Below are 23,952 nucleotides of genomic sequence, written 5' to 3'. Positions count from 1 at the left end.
ACAACTGAGTTAAGGTTGAGAGTATGTGTTAGTAATTAAAAGCTAAAAGGCATTTCAGATATGTTATAAGTATCCCAAAACCACACACTGTAAATCCAGGAAATTCAGAGTTAAAGATACATTTAAAAGAGATGTACAACAAAGTTACCCAAACAACCTTAACTCTGCCCTGCTGTGACATCATGCAATAAACATATGTTTACAATTAAGACTTTTTAAATACTTTTGGCCCTAAATTAGATACAACTGATTTTTAAATACACATTTACTTTTTCCTATATTTTGTTCCATTGCAACATCATTATGGAACGATGTTAAGACTGAGTGTCCTAACTGAGCATGTCAAGCAACCTACCAATGAGAACTCGACGCAACTGACCAGTCCCATACTAGTGGGTTATTACAATCAATAGAGCTGTTGCATGCAAATTAGCCTTTGAGGCAATGTGGTGATTGGTTGAACTACCTTATCTGACAATGGAACCTCCTTAAGAGTTACCGGACCTGAGCCTGCCTGTAGTCTGTCTAGTCATAAAAATTAGATACAGCAATTCAGATAAATTGCAAACTAATTTATCCAATTCACCCAGTTAATATACTTGAGTGTTTGTGTTATTCTGTTGTTAACAACATTTGGGCCAAAAAAAGGGACAAACAGATACTAAATTTCTTCCAGGATCTAGATTTGGGTCAATTTACACTAATAAACTAACAAATGTATTTATTTGTAAATTCTCAGAAAATTAATTCTATGCTCAAAGAGTAAGAGCTGTAAATTTGCGGACGCGATGGTTTATTTTTCATACAAAATAAAAAGGTTGAAACTCTCCTTTAAGGGCAATAAACAATTCAGCTTTGATTGTGGAGTCATGATCGACACCTCCATAATAATAGAAACCAATTTATCACCTGTGTCTAACCTAATCCATCTAATCTATAATCTAATTCAACTGGTCCATAAATTTATGCATCGAATCTCTTCAATCTTGAATCTCTAGATATTAGCTCACTGTGGACACGAACACAAATAAATACATCCAATACCAAATTTAATCAATCTAATACATAATCTAAAATAATCCATTTAATATATAACCAAATACAATCTAATCCATCTCTTTTCTAGTCTAATTCAATTAATCTACTCTCTAAATCAATGGACAGCAAAAAAGAAGCCCAATTTGGAAAATTGGAGTCTTGGGTCTGCCATTGGCATGCTGAGTGATTTGTCCAAGGTTACTTCGCCTTTCTGTGCCTCAGTTTCCCTGACTATAAAATGAGGATAATGCTACAGACCTCCTTTGTAAAGTACTTTGAGATCTACTGATGAAAAGCACAAGATAACAATACAACCATCCCTTTCTTGTATAATGCTCTTCACCACCAGTAGGTCTTAAATTGCTTCACAATCGCTAATGGATTTATCTTCACAACACTCCTGCGAGGCAGGTACTGTATTATTAATCTAATCCAGTCTATCCATTCTATAACCTAATCTGTCCAGTCTAATCTATTGAATCTACAGTCTAACGGAATCCATTTCTCCCTAGCCCTATTTCAGGGCTAGGACTTGCATTTAAATGGTCACCCACATACAACGGTTGTGCTGAACTCATTTAATTTGTCTCTGAATCATAACAGGCTGACTCAGCTGCTGTCATGATGATGTGATGCAATGGGCCAGATCCTCAGCTGGTGTAAAGCGGTGTAGCTCCTTTGACCGCCATGGAGTTACAACTGATTTACCTCAGCCAGGGATTTGGCCCTAGGAATCCATACCTGGTGTCTCAGTCACTGAGCCATTGGCAAAGCTGGCTCTCCACATTTCTCTGTTCCTGCCTAAACACACAGTTGCTTGCAAACATGCAGCAATTGAGACAGGAGCAAATATTTTCTCACCCTCTGGAGTTGCGCTGTGTTTCAGTGGGAGGGACACAGCTGGCAACTCATTGACTGGTGGGCTGGGCTTTCTACAAGTAATTAACAAAAGTCTTGGCACAAGGGCCCCAGCTTGTTAACTTCCATCTGCTGCTGGTTGGAAGATCAGTTTCATTTTCATCTCTCGCCCCACTTCTTTCTCCTCCACCTCAACAGCATGTCTGGCCACGCAACCAATCTCCGTCTCAAGCTCCCGGCAATATGCTTCCTCCTCCAGCTCTTCACCATCATCCTCTTTGCTGTTTTCGTCCGCTACAATCAAGAGACCAGCGCCAGGCTCTGGCACGAGGAGCTGAGCCACCACAACAAAAGCAACCGGGACAACGATTTTTACTTTCGCTACCCGAGTGAGTACAGCCCGCCCATGCACTCAGCTCCTGCTTCATCAGCCTAGGTCCCACCTGCATCACCCGTCACCACAGTCAGATGCCATCTGTAGGAGGGGACCCCAAGCGTTTATGTGCCCCCAAAATGTTCCATGGCCCTTCTCTGTGACAGAGGAAGTGCGTCCCAAGTGCGCAATACCCATGGTCTCAAACCCCAGATGAGCCCTCATTTATATGACAGTTCTTGGCTGACCTCTGGGATTGAATCAGAGACCTCCAGTCCTAAAACATGAACCTCTACGGCGGAGTGGGGTATCAGACTCACAGCCTATTTGTCTTAGGGGTATAAATCTTCAGCCCATCCTTGTAGTATTGGAGCACTTTCCGTGTAAAATCAACAGCAACAGCAGCATCCTTTGTGGCTCAGGCACTGCCGGAAATGTGTACATTACAGGCCCAGAGAATCTGGGCTATGCTGACTTTCAGGGAGGATTTAAGAACTTAGACATGCCCCAAGCTGGTGCCCGCTGTTGGCACCATCTTGGTTTTTCTTCTTGGTGCAGAAAGATTGCGCAGAGCGTGGGAGAAGCTGGCGCGGCCGGTGCTGGGCGCTGGGGTGAAAAACACTCAGTGTATTATCCTCTTGAGCGGGACACTCACGGGAGTTGGTGGGCAGCACAGCTGCAAGGCAAACGCTGATCCCTTCCCGGGGTCTTGCAATTCAGAGCTGGCCTCTGGGAAGGGCGGGTCTGTGTGCCAGGGCATCCCTTGCCAAGCAGAGGAGTTTGGAGGCTCATTTGGAACCTAAAGCCTGAAAGAGGCGATTGACTTCTGGGGGAGCAGAGGGTGCCCAGCCCCTTGCACCAGGCCGTGCAGTGACATTGCTAAGCAGCTGCTCCATGAGGGCCTGCACTTCAGCTGCAAATGGTAGCCAGGGTTGGTGGATAAAGAGTCAAGGGGCTGGAAAGGAGGAGTCGGGCTGCTCAAGGATTCATTCATTCCTCGGTTCAGATCTGTTCTTATTTCAGCGATCAGAGCCAGCTTAAATGCTGGGAGTTGCGGGGAATCACACACAGGCAATTTGCAGCACCACAGGGGAAGTTCGCTCCACCTGGCCTCATCAAAGAATAAATTGTGGTTCAGGCAGTGGCCTGGCTTGCTAGAGAACAGAGTTCAAACCCCTGCTCTGCCACAGGATCCCATGGGCAAATCCCTTCGGGTTTGCCTATGCTGCAGTCACGGGGTGACTGCAGAGCATAAGCAGGTTCCAATCTCAGCCAGCTTGGGTACCAACAGCAGCGAAGCCATGGCGGCCTGAGTCAGCTTCTGGGGGATTGCACTGCTATCGGTACCCATGCTAGGTACCACCTGCAGTGTAGACATAGCCTCAGTCTCTCTGTGCCTTGGGGTATGTCCACATTGTGATAAAAGACCTGAGGAATGGTTGGCCTGGATCAGCTGATGTGGGCTGGCACGGCTATATAATATTACCATTTGGGCTGAGGCTGGATCCCAGACTCTGAGACCCTGCCTGGGGTGGGTCTCAGAACCAGAGCTCCAGCCCAAGCCCAAACATCTACCCTGCAATGGTTAGCCCCGCAGCCCATGGGCTGGACTGGACTCTGAGGGTGGGTGCTGTGGGCTTTTTAGTGCAGTGACATACGCTTGGTTTCCCTTCTTAAAATGGAGATAATCTCCCTGTGTCTCGTTAGAGAGGAGCGGGCTTTGCTTGGCCAAAAGCTTGACAAGCAACGGTTCAAAGCACTGATGGGTGACTGGCCCATTCCCACAGACCATGCTGTAGAAATACTGGCTCGCCACTGTTGAAACATTAAAAGGAACCCTCAGAAATACCAGGTCACAACTAGAAATAGCAAGGTTCCTACTGAACTTTGGGAAGACTCAAAGTGACTGCACAAATCCTGGGCCGTTCATTTAGAAGCCTTCCAGAGGGGTGTAAATATCCGGGAGAACACTTGCCGCTTGGCCGTGCATCTCTTGCTTCTTGTAATAACCTCACACTGCATGCTGCTCCTTTATCAACATAACTAATGCCTAAGCTAATAAAGGAGATCTTTGTACTGAGCTATGTACGCATTGGATTGATACGTGCTGCTAGGTAGACGGTACGCTTTTCTAGCCCGGGATCTCTACTATAGGGGAGCCTGTAGTTTAGTCTACCAGCAAACTTGTGTCAAAACTACAACCGCCTTGCCCTTGCTAGTTTCCATTGTTGTTTGCAGTATTGTTGTTGCCATATCAGTCCCAGGATATCAGAGAGAAGATACCGGAAGAAGAGCTCTGGGTAGCTCGAAAGCTGGTCTCTATCACCAATGGAAGCTGGCCCAATAAAAGATATTACCTCACCCACCTTGTCTGCGCTAGGATTTTAACGCTTGTTAAGAACACACCTTTTTCCCCCTGCAGCAAAGACATGCTCATAAGGAAATATCTCTTGCTATTTGCACACACAGTCTCTAGCACAATTGGCTTCTAGTCTTGGTTGAGGGCTCTAGTTGGTAGTAATCACTGCTGGTCAGAGCTATAATACAAACTGTGTTGTCACTCATAAATCAATCTTTCCAGTCCCCTAACCATTTTCATCACTCTCTGCAGAACTTTGTTCAATGTTCCCACACGCTGGCTTTCATCATGGACCACTGTGGGATCTACATAGTGAGGGAAAGTAGTTTTATTTCATGGGGGATTTCGATATTTCAAAATCAGGTTTCACTCCTGTTTGGAATGAAAACAAAAACTTTCAAAGTTGTCCATGAAAAGGAGAGGGGCCGGACGCCTGGCCTGCTGCCCGCTAGCCCACTGGAAAATCGGTGAAACCAAACTGCGTCCCTGGAACCTTTCGATTTGACTGAATTGGCGATTCTGATGAAACATTGTTTAGTTGGAATTCTTCCGACCAGCTCTAATTTATACCCCGTGTGGATCGGTCATAAATTTAACCATAGACACAACCACTTTGTGGCTTAGGACCTGGCTTGTGAAAGTCAGAGAGAGACTTTCTGGTGACTTCAACAGGCTTGGATTAGGTTCTGGCTGAGTAAGGCACATGTTTTTCAATCTCCATTGTGATCTGTTAATTATAATTATAATTTAGTGCTATCCTACTACTATTGCTATTTCTTATCTATATTACCGTGGAACCCAGGAGCCTCTCATGGACCAGGACCCCACAGTGCAAGGTGCCGTGTCAATTCAGAACGCAGAGCTTCCAATCAAAATACCATCCAATGCGTCATTTTTCACTGCTGACGCTTCCCTGCTCCAGTACTGACAGCCCCGCACAAGGTTAGAGGTCACTGCTCTGCTGAGAGGCGCTCTTTGGAATGGAGCTCGATTGCAAAACGCAGGCTCGGACCACTCATGGGCATGGAAAGTCCCGTGACTGTTGTCATCAACCAGGGTCATTAATCCTGATGCCCTGGTCAAATTGCTAAGGGCAGCCAGCGAAACCGCCAGGCCTGAAACAGATACGGATCAGACACTTACAGGAATAATGAAAACACCACCCCGTTTTGCATTAGCTAGGAGAGCAGCATGAAATAGACTGAAACTAACACTGCAAAGCAAGTGACAGAGAAATTAGGTTTGCAGTGTTATAGCTGTGTCGGTGCCAGGATATTAGTGAGACAAGGTAGGTGAGATCATATCTTTTACTGGACCAGCGCCTACTGGGGAGAGAGACAAGCATTCGGGTTACACAGAGCTCTGCTGCAGGGCTGTGAAAGGGGCTCAGAGATAATCTACCCTTGAAAGGCTACAGTGGCGTGGCTGTAAACACTATCTTCAGCGTAGACCCTACTTCTGCCAAAGGGAGGGGTTTTCCCCTTGGCATAGGTAATCCACCTCCCTGAGAAGCGGCAGCTAGGTCAACAGAAGAATTTCTTCTAGCTCTGTATACGTGGGGACTTAAGTCAGCTTACTTACGTCCGGTGGGGGGTGGATTTATGAACACATAATTTTCCAGTGTAGACCAGGCCATTGTCTTTATTAAGGCCTGGTCTGCACTAAAAAATTAGCTCAGTGTAACGACGTTGCTCAGGAGCGTGAAAAAAAAAAAACTACACTGCTGAGTGGTGTAGTTAAGCTGACCTAACACTCATTGTAAACAGTGCTACGGAAATGGGAGAATTCTTCCATCAATCTAGCTTTCGTCTCCTGGGGAGGTGGATTATCTACAGTGGTTGACTGCTGCTGTAGCATTTTCAGTGCAGACAAGTACCTGATTTTTAGAGAAATTTGGGCAATTTGGACCAGATCCCTAGCTGGTGTAAATCAACATAGCTCCAGTGACTTCAGAGAGTTGTGACTCAGTGGTTACTTCTGAAAACGTTGGCCTAATGGTTCTGCAATACTGCATAGGGAGGCAGCATTGCCTAGTGTACAGATCACTGGCCTGGGACTCAGGATACATGGGTTTAGCTGCTAGCTTTGCCAACTGACAGACGTGAACTGCTCACCCTGAGCCACGCCTGACTTTCCTCCCCAGTCTGACACGCCTCTGATTGTTCAATTGGATCAAGACTCCTGCAGCCAGACTGGTCATTTTTATGTTGTCTCTCGCCAGGGGAAAGGGAGTTGTGACTGACAGTGCTCCAGGCACAAAACCAAAAGCTCACCGCGAACCCTGCCTCTTAGCAATCTTGGGAACTTCCTGGCTTTCCAGGACTCCCCTTACCATGCAGCTCGGCAAGTTACAGCCCACCATCCACGCCACCTCTTGCATTCATGGAACCCCTGCACAAGAGGAGGGGTAGGTGGGTACAGGGCTGAGAACTGCCCTGCTCTGTGTTGGTGAAGGCAGGGCAACCGCACAGCTGGAGCAAGTCAGGCTAGCAGGGGCGGATGTCCGGCAGGTTCTCCCAGTTCATCTGCCAACTCTTAACTCCACCCAGAGCTGAAAGAGAATTACTCATCCTCCACTCTCCTCCCACACACATTCAACACAGAGAGACATGTACTTCCTATCAGGAAAGAATGCAGCCTAGGGTATGTCTATGCTACCACAGAACTGAAGCTGCGCTGCTGTCGTGTGGCTGCTTCCTGTGTCCAGGGGAGGGGTTTAGATAATCCATCTCTCCGAGAGGCCGTGGTTAGATCGGTGGAAAAATGCTTCCGCCAACTTAGTTGCCTCTACAGCCGGGGTTAAGGAGACCTGCGGGGCACAGAATCTTTCACAGCCCTGAGCCACGGAGCTAGGTCGACCTACGTCTTGGGTGTAGACCAGACCTTAGATAGCCGGAGGTAGACAACTTTTTTTTTTTAATTGGGCACTGGCAGAGTTGTTGCATATTGCTTCCAGGAGTAGCTTGGTATCAGGGCTGAACTTGTCCACATTTAAAAAAAGGGAACTAGACGAGGTTTCTTTATTAATGCAAACCTCCATGTTTTTTGGAGGAGGGTAAAGTCCTTCCCACCCACAGTTCTCTACACCCACATCTGGGCCTTGTTACTATAGTATCTGAGCTCCTCATAATCGTTAGTTTATCTATCCTCACATCAGCCCTGGGAGGCAGGGCAGGGCAGGGCTGCTATCCCCATTGTACAGATGAGGAACTAAGGCAGGGAGAGACTTGCCCCCAGGAAGCCTCTGACAGAGCAGGGGATTGAAATCAATCTCCCAACTCTCAGCCTAGCTCTGATCACTCAGCCTCTCTCATAGGTTCTTCTGTGCCATCCGAGGTCGGATTCGAACCCATGACCATTTACACACACAGGAGGACACTTTCCACCATGCTGCTGAGCTGTGAGACCTGGAGTCTCTGTCTATGTCCACACTACAAGCAAGACCACCCCCCAAAACCAACCCACAACCCAAACCCCTACAGCAGCGAGGTTCAAAGCCTTGGTCAACTGACCCAGGCTCGTGAGGCTCACATGATGGGGTGAAAATAGCCATGTAGATGTTCAAGCTCAGACTGGAGCCTGGGCTCTGAGACCCTTCCCGCTTACTGGCTTTCAGAGCCTCAAGGACCAAATATCCTGCGATTCTTGGCCCCGGAGTATGACTCCGAGTCAGCTGACCCAGGCTCCAAGGCCTGCTGCGTGGGTCTCTCTTTGCAGGGTAGCTGCTCCCTCTTTCTCCACCGACCTGGACCTTGCGCCCGCGGGCATGGTATTTACCCTAATGCCTCTTTATTTTGCTCGGGCAGCGTGAAGGGGGGGCAAGTACCTGTGAGCATGCTGCCAGCGTGTGGTGAAGGGGCCCTGGTATAAATCGGCATCAAGCCCCTGGGGTTTTTATTGGCACGAGAACGAAATAAGTGCAAAATGTTACAAAATCATAACTGGTCATACCAGGCTCTTAGACAGCATTTGTCATTGGTAGATCTCCCAAGTGTTTCGTCATCTTTAATGTATTTATCCTCACAGTGGTAGATGCAGAGTGTCCTTTATACCATGGGTCTCTGACGCTGCTCTGGCAAGGGAAGCAGGCTCTTAATGGGAGTGTAATGAATCTACTTCCTCTTTAAGTCCTGCCAGAGCAGCATAAAGGGTCTTGGCGTAAATGAGGATCAGGCAGGTGCTGTTTCATGCCCATTTCACACCAGAGTAAAGGACTCCCCCAGGGTGCAGGGCAACGCAGGACCAGGTCCTTGCTTTGTTCCTGCATCATGAGCCTAATGCGTGTGCATCTGCAGAGTCTATATTTATTAAGTCACTTTCAGCGCAGAGCACATGGTGGTGCGAAATCCTGTACCTGTGACTGTTGCAAATGTCGAGTGTGAGCTCTGTGCGCTGGCAGTGGCGAGGTGACGAGACGGAGGGGCAGGCGCTGCCCTGGCGTTAATCGGCGTAATCCCATTGACTGCAGTGGAGCGACACCAGTTTACACCCGCTGAGGATCTTGGCACTCAGTGGGCTGTTTTAACTCCTGTGGAAAGAGGGGGTGGTGAAGCACCCGGCAGATCTCTGTGCCTGGGGGCGGCAAAGGGGGAAGAGTTTAAGAGAATGCAGCAGACCCTGTACTCGCGTAGCTCTCCGGTTCGCAGCTATTCCTGCGATAGACCCCAATTTCTGCTGCCCCCCCTCGACACCCCCGCAGGGCATGTAAGTTACAATCATTTCTATACTCTCCCAGTGCCCATGGCTTGAGTCTCGTTTACACAAAGGCCCCTTCATGCCGCTCTAGCCTGTAAAAGAGGCTTTCACGCTGCCAGATCAGTGCAACGGGACCTGAAGAGTGGAAGTGAGAATCAGGCCCATAGTGCATTGCACATGGTTCGCGTCAGTGCGAATGAAAACAGGAGGTGCTGGACAAGGGAGAATAAGACCCTTTTACTCCCAGCTACATTTGGCTCACTGGTTTCAGAGCGATTCCACAAGTGGCTTGGCAGGCCCCCTTTCTGTGCTCATTTACACTGATCTGAACTCCACTGGAGTCAGGGGAGTCGCTCTGGATTTACAGCTGATTTAACTGGACAAACAGCCCACTTGCTGTAATGGTTACAGTAAGGGACTAGGAGCACTGAGATCTTGGTTCCCTTTGCAGCTCTGCCACTAACTTGCTGCGTGACCTTTGGCAAACCTCTTCCCCCCTGCCTCAGTTTCCCCATATGTTAAATGAAGATAATAGCTACAGTGTTGCGAACTCCACATGGGTTAAAAAAAAATCATGGCTCAGGCACCTAATAATGAAATTGGCTTAAAATCATAAGATTAAAAAACAAAACAAAACCAAAACACTCTGGGTTCTATCTTCTGTCTGGTTTCTGAGCCTTCAAGGTGCTCTTGATGCACTTGCTTTTCTCTGCAGACACGAGGGCTAGAAGCAGTTTTGAATTCTGCCCCCCACCACCACTTGAATCCCAGAGCTGGGGCTTTACCAAGAACAGCGAAGATCACGATACTTGTGATAAAATTGCGAGAACTAGCAATGGTCTGTAACTACTCCCCACTTTTGTAAAGGGAGATCTAGGCAGGAGGGGTGCTAACCAGTGGCTAAGAATTATTGTCCATGTTCCCACAGTAACACAGCGTAAGGTTTTGGGTGGAAATGTCACTCTTACAAGTGCAATGTTGTTCATTCTGCTTTTAACCAGGACGTAGGTTTTTGTAGCATAGGTCAGCCCGAGGAATTCCAAAGCGCTTTCCAGAACAGGGATCTTCTGTCCCACACTGAAATGCAGCCACCTCTCAGTCCTGAAAGTGAGGACGTGGGGAGTGCAGGGCAGGGCCTCCAGTTGGAATTTGTCCAGGAGACGCCCCAGAGCTCTTGTGAAAGATGTCATGGGCTCTCTAAGGGTCAGGACCTCGCTTTTTACATCCCGCCCGAACGGCGGCAGAACAAAGTGGTGAGGTACGCTGCCCCAGTGTTTGCACAGCAGCCACTCAGCGAGGTCGTTGTTCCACAGGCCAGGCCCAGAGAAAGGAGCCATGGGGCATGTCCGTGCTTGGGGAATTCTCAAGGTCGCTTGGTTGCTCTCTTGCCCTAGGTGATGGCTTCCTAGAGCCGGCTGGGGGCTGTTCTCTGTTCTGATGAAAGCAGAGGGGAAAGAAACAGTCCTGGGAAACGCTCAGTGTGTTTGTGAAGAGAGGATGATCTTAGCACTGCAGTCTACCTATATCCTCTGGGGTGGATTCTCCAGCCCTGACAGGAAATTTAAACATGTTTTGAAGCTCAAAGGCAGTTTTAAATTCAGACTGAAAAAAAAAAAAGGAAACAAAACTCATTTTTGTGGATTTCTCCCATCCTGGGTTATTTTGCACCAATCCTGGAGCATGTCAAAAATCGGTCGGTCCTTGAGTTGGGTGTGTATGTAAAATAAATATTTCAGAAAATGTGTTGACAAGTTCTCCCTCTCCCATGATCAAATCCACTTGTGATGTTTTCCCCAGGTTTCCAGGATGTCCACACCATGATCTTCATCGGCTTTGGCTTTTTGATGACCTTTCTGAAACGTTACGGGTTTGGCAGCGTAGCCTTCAACTTCCTGATCGCGGCGTTCGCTATCCAGTGGTCTACGCTGATCCAAGGCTTTTTCCACTCTTTTCATGATGGCAAGATTCACATCGGAATAGAGAGGTGAGCGGCCGGAAGCCAGGGGTCAAAGAGGAAGGATGTCAGGTGGCTCATTCCCAGACTCTTTGCATGATGGTGGGTAAGTCTCTGTGCTTCAGCTCCCCGTTGGTAAAACTGGAGGACTAGCCCTGCTCCGGCTCCCAGGGGTTGCAAGGAATAAAGGTTCAGAGGCGCTCAGATAGATGGTAACAGGCGTGAAGTCACACATAGAGCTTTCCTTTCAGGGCCAGGGAGCCGCCCAGATGTTCACGTCAGACACGCTTGTGATCAGAACACCGCTTAGTTGCCTCAGCCTGATTTGCTCATTTATCCAGCAGTCAAAAGCGGATTTGGCAGTTGGCATGGGAGAGCCAAGGCTGAAATCCCGGTTCTGTTGCAGACTCCCCATGTGACCCTGTCTCCCTTGGCCTCGGCTCCCTATCTGTACTGTAGGGATAACAAGAGAGCATTTCTCTCGCCTTTGGGGCAGAGCGCGTCTCTCTCTGTGTGTACGGACAGTACCTAGCACAATGCACTCTGATCTCAGTTGTGGCTACTGTAATACATGGAATAATAGAAGGCCTTTTTTCACTCGTTATATTGAGACTAGATAGGACCAACAGATCATCTGGCCTCCTGCAGATCACAACGCCGGCCGGATAATTTCACAGACGCGAAACCCTCCAGCCAAGTTCTTAGCCCTTTCACCCACTCGTTAGACAAGCCTAGCGTTTCTGTTCCAACGTCTCCAATCATCCCTGCTAACTGATTCTGCCGTTCCTTCTTTGGATGGCTTTTAGGGTGACCAGATGTCCCGATTTTATAGGGACAGTCCCGATTTTTGGGTCTTTTTCTTATATAGGCTCCTATTACCCCCTGCCCCCGTCCCGGTTTTTCACACTTGCTGCCTGGTCACTCTAATGGCTTTTCTCTTGGGGACCCTTGTGAATTTCCCAGACTGTCAAGTGCACAATCTTCTCCATTACCCATTAACCTACCTGAAGGCTGAAATTCACCCTAGTGCAAGGGTCCCTGCACCATTTATATCTAGAGGAAACTGGTCTTGTGTTTGGCACTCTGCCCGGGGTAACAGTCTCCTGTAACCTGTTCTACTTTCTTCACTATTCCTGCTAGCATGATCAACGCCGATTTCTGCTCCGGAGCCGTCCTGATCTCCTTCGGAGCAGTTCTGGGCAAGACAAGCCCCATCCAGCTACTGCTGATGGCCTTATTCGAAGTCACACTCTTTGGTATTAATGAATACATCCTGCTCAGTGTCATTGGGGTAAGTCACACTCCTCATGGCGCTTCCGTTCCCCGGGGGAAGGACTTTTCTAAGATGGGTGACAACATGGTCTTCGAGCTGAGCAAATGCCCGACTTGTCGGTTCAGTGGCTAAATAAAATTTTAAAAAATTGTTTTGGGTCAAACTAAACATTTAGTTTGATTCAAAACGTAATTATTTTCACTCGGTTTTTTGGGTGTTTTTTATCCCGCGCCTTTAAAAAAAAACCCACAACAAAACGAACTCTTCTTTCAAGCATTTTAAAAGGTTTTTAATTAAAAAAAGAAAAAATTCCAGGAAGCTTCCAAATGAAAAATAGTTTTCAAATCAAATGTTCAGCTTTCTAACTATTTTTTAGGGCTCCATCCCTTCCCCCGCTCAGCAAAGCATTCGGCAAAACCGACATGAATTCGCGAAACATTTCATTGTTGTCGAATCCGCATTTCTTTGCTGAGCGCATCTGGGCTGAAAACACACTGCCCAGCAGTGGTACAGACTGAATTACCTCCCGCCCCCTTTTCAGCACCGTCCTTTGCTTCCTGTACTGTCCAGGCAAAGGATGCTGGGGGCTCCATGACCATCCACACCTTTGGGGCTTATTTCGGATTGATGGTTTCGCGGGTCTTGTATCGGCCCCAGCTGGACAAAAGCAGACAGAGGGAAGGCTCCGTGTACCATTCAGATCTCTTTGCTATGATCGGTAAGGACTTGGAACACACGCTGCTTCGCTGAGGCCCTGGATGGGGCCAAAGTAACATCTGACGAATCAGAAAACTATGTCTGTGGTATTTTTAGGGGGGTTTATCTTGAGACTCCCATGCTCAGATGACCCCAAATTTGGACCCGTAACCCTGTCCCAGTGTGACATTACCCAGCTGGACCATTGAACAGCTGCTGGGACCAATCCCCTCTTAGTTCAGTTCTTTGAGAGTTGATGTCATGAGCAGTGGAGGCCTCTGTCTCTCTCTGATACCAACCTCCCCTCTCTGAGGATTACCCCTGACTGGGGTGCAGGTGACAAGTAGCCTCTTGGGGGTGAAGGTTGGACCATCTCTCTGATGACATGTACATTTCTTGTTTACACCTTCATGTTGCTGAAGAATGGCTGCTCAAGCCAGCGACAGTTCTTTAACACCTGGCTGGGGGCGCTAATGCGTCTTTGAAGAACTGGTTTGGATCTGCCTTTCTAGCTCTGGAACATGTTACAGCAATGTTATACAGTAGAAACATATAACTTTCCATACAATGTTGATACACATTTTACCAGGACAATAATGTTCAGCAAGATATGAGTTTTCAAATGATCTCTCACAAGGCATGCTTTGTACAAAATTTATCAGAGTCTTGTAGAAGTGGTGACCATAACACTATAGACCATCACTCCCAGACAATGCACATCAAGTTTCAAAACAATCCAAGCAAGCCTGTGTATTTTAGGGCACTTAGAAAAGTGCTTTGTTAAACAGTAAACAACTCTCTCAACAAACAGCTGGGTAAATAGCTGATTTGTCTGCTCAGCAGCAGTTCCGGGGAGGGAAGGGGGGAAGTTTGTGTCAAACCAAACCTGAAAATCCAATCAGAAGCGTCAAATTTTGAGTCGATTCTAGAGAACTTTTTTGGGGGGAGTGGAGGGAAACTTTTTGTTGAAAAATCAGAAACTGAAAATTTTTGGTAAAAGTATTTTGGGTTTTAAATTTAACCAAAATCCAACACTTAGTCTTTCATTTTCTGTTTTTTTCAATGGAAAAAAACAGGAAAATTTCAACCTGGAAGAAAAACGTGAATGACTATTTTCATTATGGTCAAAGACCCGTTTTTCATCGAAAAAAGTGTTCACAGAACATTCTTCATCAAATCTGCTTTCAACTCCTGATTCCTTCCCCTGCAGGAACAATCTATCTGTGGCTCTTCTGGCCAAGCTTCAACTCTGCCATTACAGCTCACGGCGACGACCAGCAGCGGACGGTCATGAACACCTACTTCTCCCTGGCCGCTAGCACGCTGGCCACCTTTGCCATGTCTGCCCTCATCAATGGGGAAGGCAAACTGGACATGGTGAGTCAACTCAGCGGCTGCTCTGTCTTTTTGCTGATGACCCCTAAGCATGGGCGGTGGGTGAACCCCCGCTTCAGGGAGGCTAGCCCTCAGCCCCACCCCTTCCTCCCAAGGGCACATCTGAACCCCAAGTCCACCACTCCCACGGCTGGCCTGGTCCCTGGGCCACTGTCCCGAGCCACCACTGGCCGCCGGCTGGACCTGAGCCTCTGCTGGCTTCAGGGGAGAGGAAGACTGAGGGAGAGGCCTCAGGGCAGAGCCTGGGTGAGGCCATGGCCTGGGTTAGGGGAAGTTTAGCTTCCCTTGGCCTTCAACACCCACCACCCATGACCCCAAGTCTCCTGCCGGCCACATTTCCCCCTTCCAACGAGAACCTCAGTCTTTTGGCCGGGTGAACTCCGCTACGCACCCCCAAGACTCTGCAGGAGAGGAGCCCTGAGCCTGGCAACCTACAGAGATGCACAAAAGTGGGGCTCCGTTTGTGCAGACCTGCCTCGCCAGGATTGTCCTTCCCAAGATGGTGGACGGAAACGGTGGTGAGCAGGTGGGATTATGGGTGTCACAGTTCAGGATGCCTGTATTTCCCCCGTCATGGTCCGCCAGGGGCTCCCAGTCTAGGCTCCTGGCTCCCCAGCCCTCACATCGCTTGGGGAGAGACCCCTGCCTGAGAGTTTTCCAGGCTGCACTGTTATATTCCCAGCAAGCCAGTCAGGCTGTACAAGCAGCCTCTGGAGAGAAAGCAATGAGCAGCGTGATTGCTCGCAGTTCTGTTACCACCCAGCAAGCGTATTTATCCTTACGGTAACAGCATTACAGGGAAAACATATTTAAAACAATACAAGAACTTACCCTCATGCTGCAACGCTCACTGGAGGCCACGTGAACTCCAGCCTTGGGGTCTGGGTGGTGCTGGGCCTTCAAAACTCCCAATCAGGTTTTCCCCGTGATTACAAGATCACACCTGTCTAGGTTCACAGGCACCATGAACAGTTCAGCCTCTCCTTTATACAGCTTGGGCCTTTCAGCTTGGCCTCACGTACCAGGCGGTCAGCAGGCAGTGACGCGATCTTCGGGGCATGGCTTCAAAAGGCTGGGTTTTGGCATAACCGGAGGTGGGGAATTTGCATTCATCTCCCCCTAGCTATTCCCCAGGAAAACCACTTAGCGTTTTCTGTTCTAAAAGTCCATTCTTGTCTGGCACATTGGTCATTATAGCCATTTCAAGCCCCATTAAAATGTCATATCTCCCCCCATTGAGAGGTTACATATAATCTCAGCCCACAATAACACATAAGCCATTCGTTTAACACAAGGGAGCCTAAAGAGACTCAAAATTAATTCAATAAGGTCTCCCAAGGATATTGCCAGAGGCAGCAAGGAAGGATGGTCCAGTGTTCAGGACATTAGCCCTAGGGCTTGGGAGACCTGGGGGTCTATTCCCTCCTCTGCTACAGACTGACTCTGTGACCTCTGGCAAGTTACTCAGTCTCTGTGCCTCGGTTTCCCTATCTGTACAATGAGATAATAGCACTGCCCTACCTCACAGGGAGATTGTGAAGATAAATACACTAAAGACTAAGAGGTGCTCTGGTACTGTAGTGATGGACCCACATAAATACTATTGGTAGATAACATGGTGATAGTTCCTCACCCTCTGGGCCTTCTAAGAGCTGTGTGAACAGGCTTCCCCTTTCGAGGGGCTGCCGTTTTGAACCACGCCATCCAGACACAACTTTGAAATTCTTCCCAACTTTCTCCCCAACTCTCCTTCCAGCCTTCACCGCACCTGACCAGCGGCGGGTGCGGGAGTCTGCACTGAGCTCCTCTCCCCCGTGCTCTCTCTCTCCCCCCTCCAGGTCCACATTCAGAACGCAGCCTTAGCTGGCGGGGTCATGGTTGGGACATCAGGCGAGATGATGCTGACTCCGTTCGGTGCCATGATTGCCGGGTTTCTCGCTGGGCTCGTTTCTACCCTGGGCTTCAAATTCCTCACGGTAAGTCCCGTCGGCGACGTCGACGCAGCACGGGAGGGTCCGTGGAGCTCCCCGCCGCAGGGAAAAGCAGGCTGTGTTCACACAGTGGTGCGTAGCTTCACCTGCCAGGGAACGGCTCTGGCAGGAGGAGGTGACAGGCTGCGTAGACAGGGAAAGCCCAGCTTGGGTGCGTAGAAAGGTGTACAGGGTCCATACCCACAGAGGCCAGGTGTAGCTTTACTTGCCTGAAAGGGGCCTCGCAGCCTACGCTGCTAGTTATACCCATGCTGGGGGCATGTGCATGTACTCGACCCACGATGGACAGGAGCGTGCTGTGTAGACGGACCTTTAACGTGGGGCCAGATCCTCACTGGCATTAAGGCCCCTTTTCTCCAGAATGCCAGCCAGGGCCCTCAAAGGGGCTGGAGCACCATAACCAGGCTCTAAAACCCCAGCTGGGGCCAGGGGAGGTTTCCTCCAGTGTAGGGATGGTGGAAGACAGACACTCTGCTGCCTCCACCTTGCTACCCCCAGCCTAGGGTGTGCCGTGCAGGCCAGGCCTCAGTAACCACACTGGAGCTGCGGGGGGAGGGGGGGCCTGGACAGCTGGAGCTTAAAACCATGTCTGTATGACACACCATTGGTGGTGGCACGTAGGATACGTGTGGCTACGTGCTGCAGCGAAAAGCAAGCTCCACCCACACTGCAACGTGCAGGGGGCAGCGAACACCTCTGGCAGGGGGGAAGACGGTGGGGACAGGCTCCTCCGGCAGCGGGGATGTGACACTGCACCTTGTGTGTGCAGAGAACCGTGTAGGGTTTGTCTTAGAAACATACCCACAGGGTTCAGGTGCGTCTTTCCTCTGCCTGCCTAAGCCCGGCCTTACCATCTACACTGCTCTTTGTATCCGTGCAAGGGGGAGGGAGGAAGCCATCTCTGGACTTTGCTGTAAGAAGCATCCCGCATAGACAGGCCCCCAGGGATGTCCAAGTTACACTGAGGGGCTTTCCAGCCCCTGGGGGTGGGGCAGGCAGTCCAAGGAGGTGGTTTAAGCTCTCCCATCCCCTTCACCGTGCCTCTTAGACGCACACTGCAAAACCCGGGCCCTGAACGCACCTCTAGCCCTTCATGTCCTCACAGACCCCTCTGTGCTCTCCGCAGCCCATCCTGGACTCCAGACTAAAAATACAGGACACATGCGGGGTTCACAACCTCCATGGGATACCAGGCGTCCTGGGTGCTCTCCTGGGAGCTCTGGTGGCAGCTCTGGCAACGCAAGACGTCTACGGGGACGGGTGAGCACCACTCGGCGCACCAGTGTCACTCACGTGTGTGTGTGTTGGGGGGGGAAGAGACTATCCTTCATTCCAACCCTCCCCTCCAATGGATTCCTTGATTTCAATCGTAAATTGCACCCCACCCAGTGCCAGGGATGGAGTGGGCAGGAGGTGACATCTAGGCAGCTCTATGCAAGCCAGGCATTGATCACCCACGGTTCATTAACACACCAGCCTGTCCTCTGCTCACTAACTCGATACTGCCACTGAGAGGCCACGAATCACTGCTCGGCTATTCCCTGGGAGAAGGTATTTCTACAGCAGCTGTTCTCCATCTTTTCAGTACCAAGAACCCCTACCTGTGTACCAGCACCAGAAGGTCAGCGTGCATTATGGAAAGGACAGGGCACTTGCTATCCTCTCCTCCCAACACTGGTTCACAACCCTACTCGGGGTAGGGGAGGGGAATAACCCATACATCTCGGCCTTTTCAGTGAGACTTAGCAACACGCGACTATTTTTGGATATTGTTTATGGATAACACAGAGGTTTATTTTAAAGCATTTTTTTCCCAGTTCTCTCTTTACATGTTCACACTTGTGGGGAAATTAGGAGCAGTGGGCGGACCACAGAGGCCGTCAGACAGTTATTAGGTAACGAGAGTAGACGCTGAGATACAGGAAATTAAAGCTTTATAACTCGAAGGCGCAAAGAGTCAGCGTCACATGGCAAAATAGACAAGTCAATAACCTGAAATCAAGTTCTTAAGCTGCATTTTTCTTCCTTTGCCTAGCTGTAAATTTCAATCATAGATGGAAATACACTTTTGGGCTGTGTGCGTACGGTGAAATCAACGTTCACCAATATTGACAGATAAAAATCGAATCCTTTCAAGTCCATCAATAGCACCTTCCAAGCCCCGACACTTTACTAACAGTAGTTCTGCCTTACGCAACCCTGGGAGAAGGACATTATTGCATTCATAATAACGGGGAAACCAGAGCATGGAGAGGAGAAGGGAATTGCTGCTCAGTGATGGGACCGGGAATAAAACCGATTTCACAAGCTCCCATCACTTACTCTCTAGGGATGAGTGAACTGTTTTGGGCTTGAACCTCTGTTAGGGTGACCAGATGTCCTGATTTTATAGGGACAATCCCGATTTTTGGGTCTTTTTCTCATATAGGCACCTATTACCCCCCCACCTCCTGTCCCGATTTTTGACACTTGCTATCGGGTCAGCCTAACCTCTGTGCTCACACTTGACGCCTGACAACACAAATCTGTTGGGAGGTTTGTTTTAGAAAATATCTGGCTCGCATCTCCAGTGTTTTCCAACTACCGGCTCCTCTGTCATCTACTGGGACTAACAAGTACAAGATGACGTGATTGGAGCCTCTGCACTTTTTGATCTGTGAATATTTAAGGGCCTTGGGGACTAATGTCTGTGGTACCTAAACACTTTCCCTGCACCAGTCTGGAGCTGTGGAGTTGCTTCTGTAAGGCCTGCTTCTTCTCTGGTACCCCACTGCCGCAGTCAGTAAGCTCCCCCTCCAGCAATAGATGCGTCTGATTCATCCCCCAAAAGCCCCTGTCAGGGGACAAACAGTGAGTTCCAGCAGAGGTGAGCTGCAGAGGTGGAGGACGGTCCACAGCTCCCCAAATCCTCCACACCCCTAGCACTGCACCCTTTCCACTGCCTCTGAACCCTTCTGTATCTAGGCAACCCTGCACGGTTACATCTCTATGACTTCATTAGCTCCACAGCAGCAAAACATCAGTCCTTGGAGCCTAACTGAGCCCCCACAATTTGGCTTTGATGGTGGCCCATCAGCAGTTTGAACAGGTGACCTTCAGTACTAGGAGTAGACGGGCTACAGCTCAAGCTAATGGAGTAGCTCCATTGACTTCCAACAGTAGTAGATTCTTATCCTCTTAAATGACTCAGGCACGCGTTGGGGACAAGGCCCCACCTCAGTCAGTATGAGTTACAGGAGCTCCCAACACATACCTGGCTCTTGCAGGATGGCCGACGTGTTCCCTTTAATCGCTGACGGAAGCCGGACGGCAATTTACCAAGGAATCTGCCAGCTCTTCGCATTACTCATCACCCTGGGGTTCGCTGTTGTCGGAGGAAGCCTCGTAGGTGAGCTTTGTGTCTGTTGATGGGGCATAATTTCACTGTGACCACAGTACCAGAGGCAGAGGGGCAGACTTATTTTTCCCTGGCAATGCTCCACCCCTGCTCCGCATACATACAGGGAACATGAAAAGGTGGGAGTTGCCTTACCAACTCTAAGAGGCTAATTAATTAAGATGAGCCGTTATCAGCAGGAGAAAAAAACACTTTTGTAGCGATAATCAAGATGGCCCGTTTCAGACAATTGACAAGAAGGTGTGAGGATATTTAACACGTAGACCTACGAAATTAGGTCTCTATAAGTGTCTGTTAAATACTATAACCAGTGACTGTCAAACCTCTGTCCAGCCACTAGAGGTCAGCGTAAACCAAGGCGTCGGGAAATCATCATCTGTTCCAGCTCTTTCAAGTTTTCAAAGTTGGGTAGTTGAAGTTAGACATCCAAACTACAAGCAACAAAATAAGTGGGCCTGATTTTCAGGGCTGCTGGGTCCTGGCTGCTCCCCCTGAATACCAGAGGAGCTGCAGGTGATCAGCACCTCTGAAAAGAGAACGCAGAATGGGACAAACTTTCCCCCTCACCCCTCCTTTTATGTTCCCAGGAGCTGCCTTGAAAATCAGGTCGTTGGGGTCCCCTCCAGACACACAGTGCTTCAACGATCAGATCTACTGGGAGGTAAATCCTTGATTTTGTTTTCTTTCGGCCAGGTGCCCCAAGCAGCAGACGCCGTTCCCTGGGGTTAGTTTGAAGAGCTGCAGCAGACGGGGCACCACATATGATGTATTTCACCGTAGCACTTAGCAGTTACTACCAGGATCGGGGCCCCGTGACCCTAGGGGCTGCACGTACACATGGCGAGACCCAGGCCCTGCCCGGATGAGCTTTACCACCTAATTAGGCAAAAAATGATCTGCTCCATTTCACAGATGTGGACTGAGACAGCGAGGGGAAAAGGCCTGGTTTTTCCCAAGCGCTCAGCAGCTGCCTTTGTTTTGTAAAGTTGTTAATGGGAGCGCTTGAAAATGTAGTCCCAGGTGGTTTTCCCAGAGTCGCGGGGGAAATCTGGAGCAGAACTGGGAACTGAGTCCCAGGCCAGAGACTGAAACAAAAAAAAAAAAAAATCAGCTGTGACAGAGATGGTGGCTGGGAACCAGAAACCTTTAAGTGGGTCCCCTCCCAGGACCATAGGGGGCCAGGGATAGGTGCATTTGCCCTGAAACTGTCACCAACAGCCTAACACTCACCTTCTCCATAATAGGAAGAGAGAGTTTCCCAATCCCTGTGTCTAATGCTAACACACGCTCTCAGCTGGTGCCGCTTTCTGTATTGTGGTCACCATCAATGCCTGGGCTCGTGGCTGTCAGCATCTCTTCCGCACAAGGTTTCTGATGATCCCCAATTGGTCTGAGCAGGGAAATACCCCATGTCACCCTGTGTCTCTGGTTTCCTCCAGGTCCCTGAGGATCATCAGGACGGATACATGACGGCTGTGAACTCCGAGGATTGCGAAAGGAATGCAAGTGTCTAATGGGATTTTCCTCTGCGTCGGCACACCTCAGCCTGCTCGCCACGTGGGCCCACCTGATTCAAGCCATCCAGTACAGGGGGAGATTTCCCGAGCACCTGCCGACCGCAAGGGGTCTTAGTCTGAAAGAGCCTCCTTTAGCCTGAGCTGTGGACAGAGGCATAGCAGCTTGTGATGGGAAGCCAGGACATGGTCTCCACCCCATCCCACCTCCTCTTGCAAGAATCCTCTTGGTGCATTGCAGCTACATTCCCATGCGTGTTCTCCCCGTGACAGGACTGGTCCTGCTCATCTGTCCCATGCCTGGAATACGAAGCAAATGGAAGCCAGGATCAACGTTCCCATGGAGCTAATAATTTCTTCACCCCATTCAGTCTCACTTGCTGTCCAGGCTCCTTTCGAGAGAAAAATGATGCATGGCAGTTTAGAGGCTAGACTGTGAGATCTAGGTTCAGTTCCCAGCTCGGTCAGACACCTGGTGTGAGATCAGGCCAGTCCTTTAGGCCTGGTGTACACACCTGCTTCACTGAACTCATGCAAATTGCATGGATTCTCTTATTTCCGTTTAACGGGCTGATCAGTGGCTGATCTTAAACCTGTTCCTCGTTGACTTCAGTTAAACCAAAATAAAGCGCTCCGAGTGAAAAGATCACCTCCATCCAACCTTGGGCACTGGTATAAAAAAAAACCCCACACCTTTGGTTTAACCAGTGCAGCTCTGCATGCAGGCAAGCCCTTAATCCCTCTGGGCCTCAGTTTCCCCTCTCTATATTAAAAACTAAACCTTTCTGAGATGTTTAGATCTTCAGGCAGGGACTGTCTCTCACTATGTGTCTGCACAGTACTCAGTCCAGTGAGGCCCTGATCTCCAGTAGCACCTGGAGATGCTACCATGAAAGTAACTAATCATTCAAGAAGTCTTGAAAGACAGGTCAAAAGCCTTCGAAGCTGGTCCATCAACCCAAGACAGAGGTGCCTAGATGTGTCCATTTGAAGCACTATGGATGCAACAGAATTCTGTTTAACTGCAGCCTTTTTACACACTGTTGTCCCGTTTTCTTGCCTTGACAATGGGATTTAGGCCAGCTCGATGTACAGATTTTTCTACCAGCTCTGCAGAAAATGTCAACTGGGGTGTGGTTTGCTTTAATCAAACAGAGCTATCCCGGAGCCCAGGGGCAGTGGAACGGGGGCAGCAGCACCTGGTGCCTTGAAGTAAAAATAGCAACTGTAGCCCGGTTTCCATCCTAGGCAGGGTTGACTGTTTGGTTCAGTGGCTCTCAGCATCCCCCCTCTACCAATTGTTCTAGTGCCCCTGCCGGTACAAGCCCTACAATGGATACAGGATACTCCTATAATGGGTACCTCATACAAGTAGTTTATATTCCCCTTCCCATACAGGAATAACTAGTCCAGTGGTTCTCAACCAAGGGTCTGGGGCCCCCTGGGTGGCCATGAGCAGGTTTTGGGGGGTCGCCGAGCAGGGCTGGCGTTAGACTGGGGTCCAGGGCAGAAAGCCAAATCCCCACCACATGGGGCTGAAGCCCAGGGTCCCAAGCCCCACCACCTGGGGGCTGAAACTGAAGCCTGAGCAACTCAGCGTCATGACCCCCCTTGTGGCATGGGGGTACCAGGCAATTGCCCTGCTTGCTACCCCCCAATGCCAGCCCTGGCTTTTATATGCAGAAAAACAGTTGTTGGGGCACAAATGGGCAGGGGAGTTTTTATAGCGGGGGGGGGGAGGAGGACTCAGAAAGAAAAAAGGTGAAGAACCCCTGCCATGCAGAGCACCTTCATACCGTTGTAACTGCATCCACACGAGGCTATACTGGTATAACGAGACCAGTTTAGTCAGCGATGTGTCCGGCAGGCCTTCGACTGCACCCCTTGGGGCTCATGGAGTCATAGAGTCATAGACTTTAACGTCAGAAGGGACCATTATGATCATCTAGTCTGACCTCCTGCACAATGCAGGCCACAGAATCTCACCCACTCACTTCTATAACAAACCCCTAACCTATGTCTAAGTTACTGAAGTCCTCAAATTGTGGTTTGAAGACCTCAAGCTGCAGAGAATCCTCCAGCAAGTGACCTGTGCCCCATGCTGCAGAGGAAGGTGAAAATGTACTGGCACCCTGTTACGCGCCATGTATGAGGAGGTTATTAATACATCATTTTGTTTTTAAAACAATGGGGGGGACTGAGATATACCAAACCATGGGGAAATATTTCGTTCTTTGTTCAGGGGGAAACGTGGCCCAATGGACAGGCAATGGAAGTCACTGTCACGAGACCTAGGTTCTATTCTTTGCTCTGCTAGTGGGTGACCTTGGTCAAGTCACGTCTGTGCCTCAGTTTCCCCATAGGTAGTGTGGGGATTGTGATCCCATGCCACCCTTACAAAGTGCTCTG

General features: G+C 49.3%; 1 protein-coding gene across 1 annotated transcript; it reads left to right on the top strand.

The window, feature by feature from the left end:
• The first annotated feature begins 2,052 nt into the window (after positions 1-2,052).
• RHBG (Rh family B glycoprotein) lies at positions 2,053-22,263 on the top strand. The gene is made up of 10 exons (XM_050930528.1): positions 2,053-2,285; positions 11,121-11,307; positions 12,418-12,568; positions 13,121-13,268; positions 14,457-14,623; positions 16,480-16,617; positions 17,759-17,892; positions 19,899-20,020; positions 20,617-20,690; positions 21,469-22,263. Exons 1-10 carry the CDS (start codon positions 2,096-2,098, stop codon positions 21,541-21,543), a joined length of 1,386 nt encoding a protein of 461 aa, XP_050786485.1. The 5' UTR covers positions 2,053-2,095; the 3' UTR covers positions 21,544-22,263.
• Positions 22,264-23,952: the final 1,689 nt, after the last annotated feature.

Source organism: Gopherus flavomarginatus, chromosome 20, assembly GCF_025201925.1.
Source record: "Gopherus flavomarginatus isolate rGopFla2 chromosome 20, rGopFla2.mat.asm, whole genome shotgun sequence".
Classification (NCBI taxonomy): domain Eukaryota; kingdom Metazoa; phylum Chordata; order Testudines; family Testudinidae; genus Gopherus; species Gopherus flavomarginatus.
The sequence above is the reverse complement of the archived record's forward strand: the minus strand, read 5'-3'. Positions and strand labels throughout refer to the sequence as shown.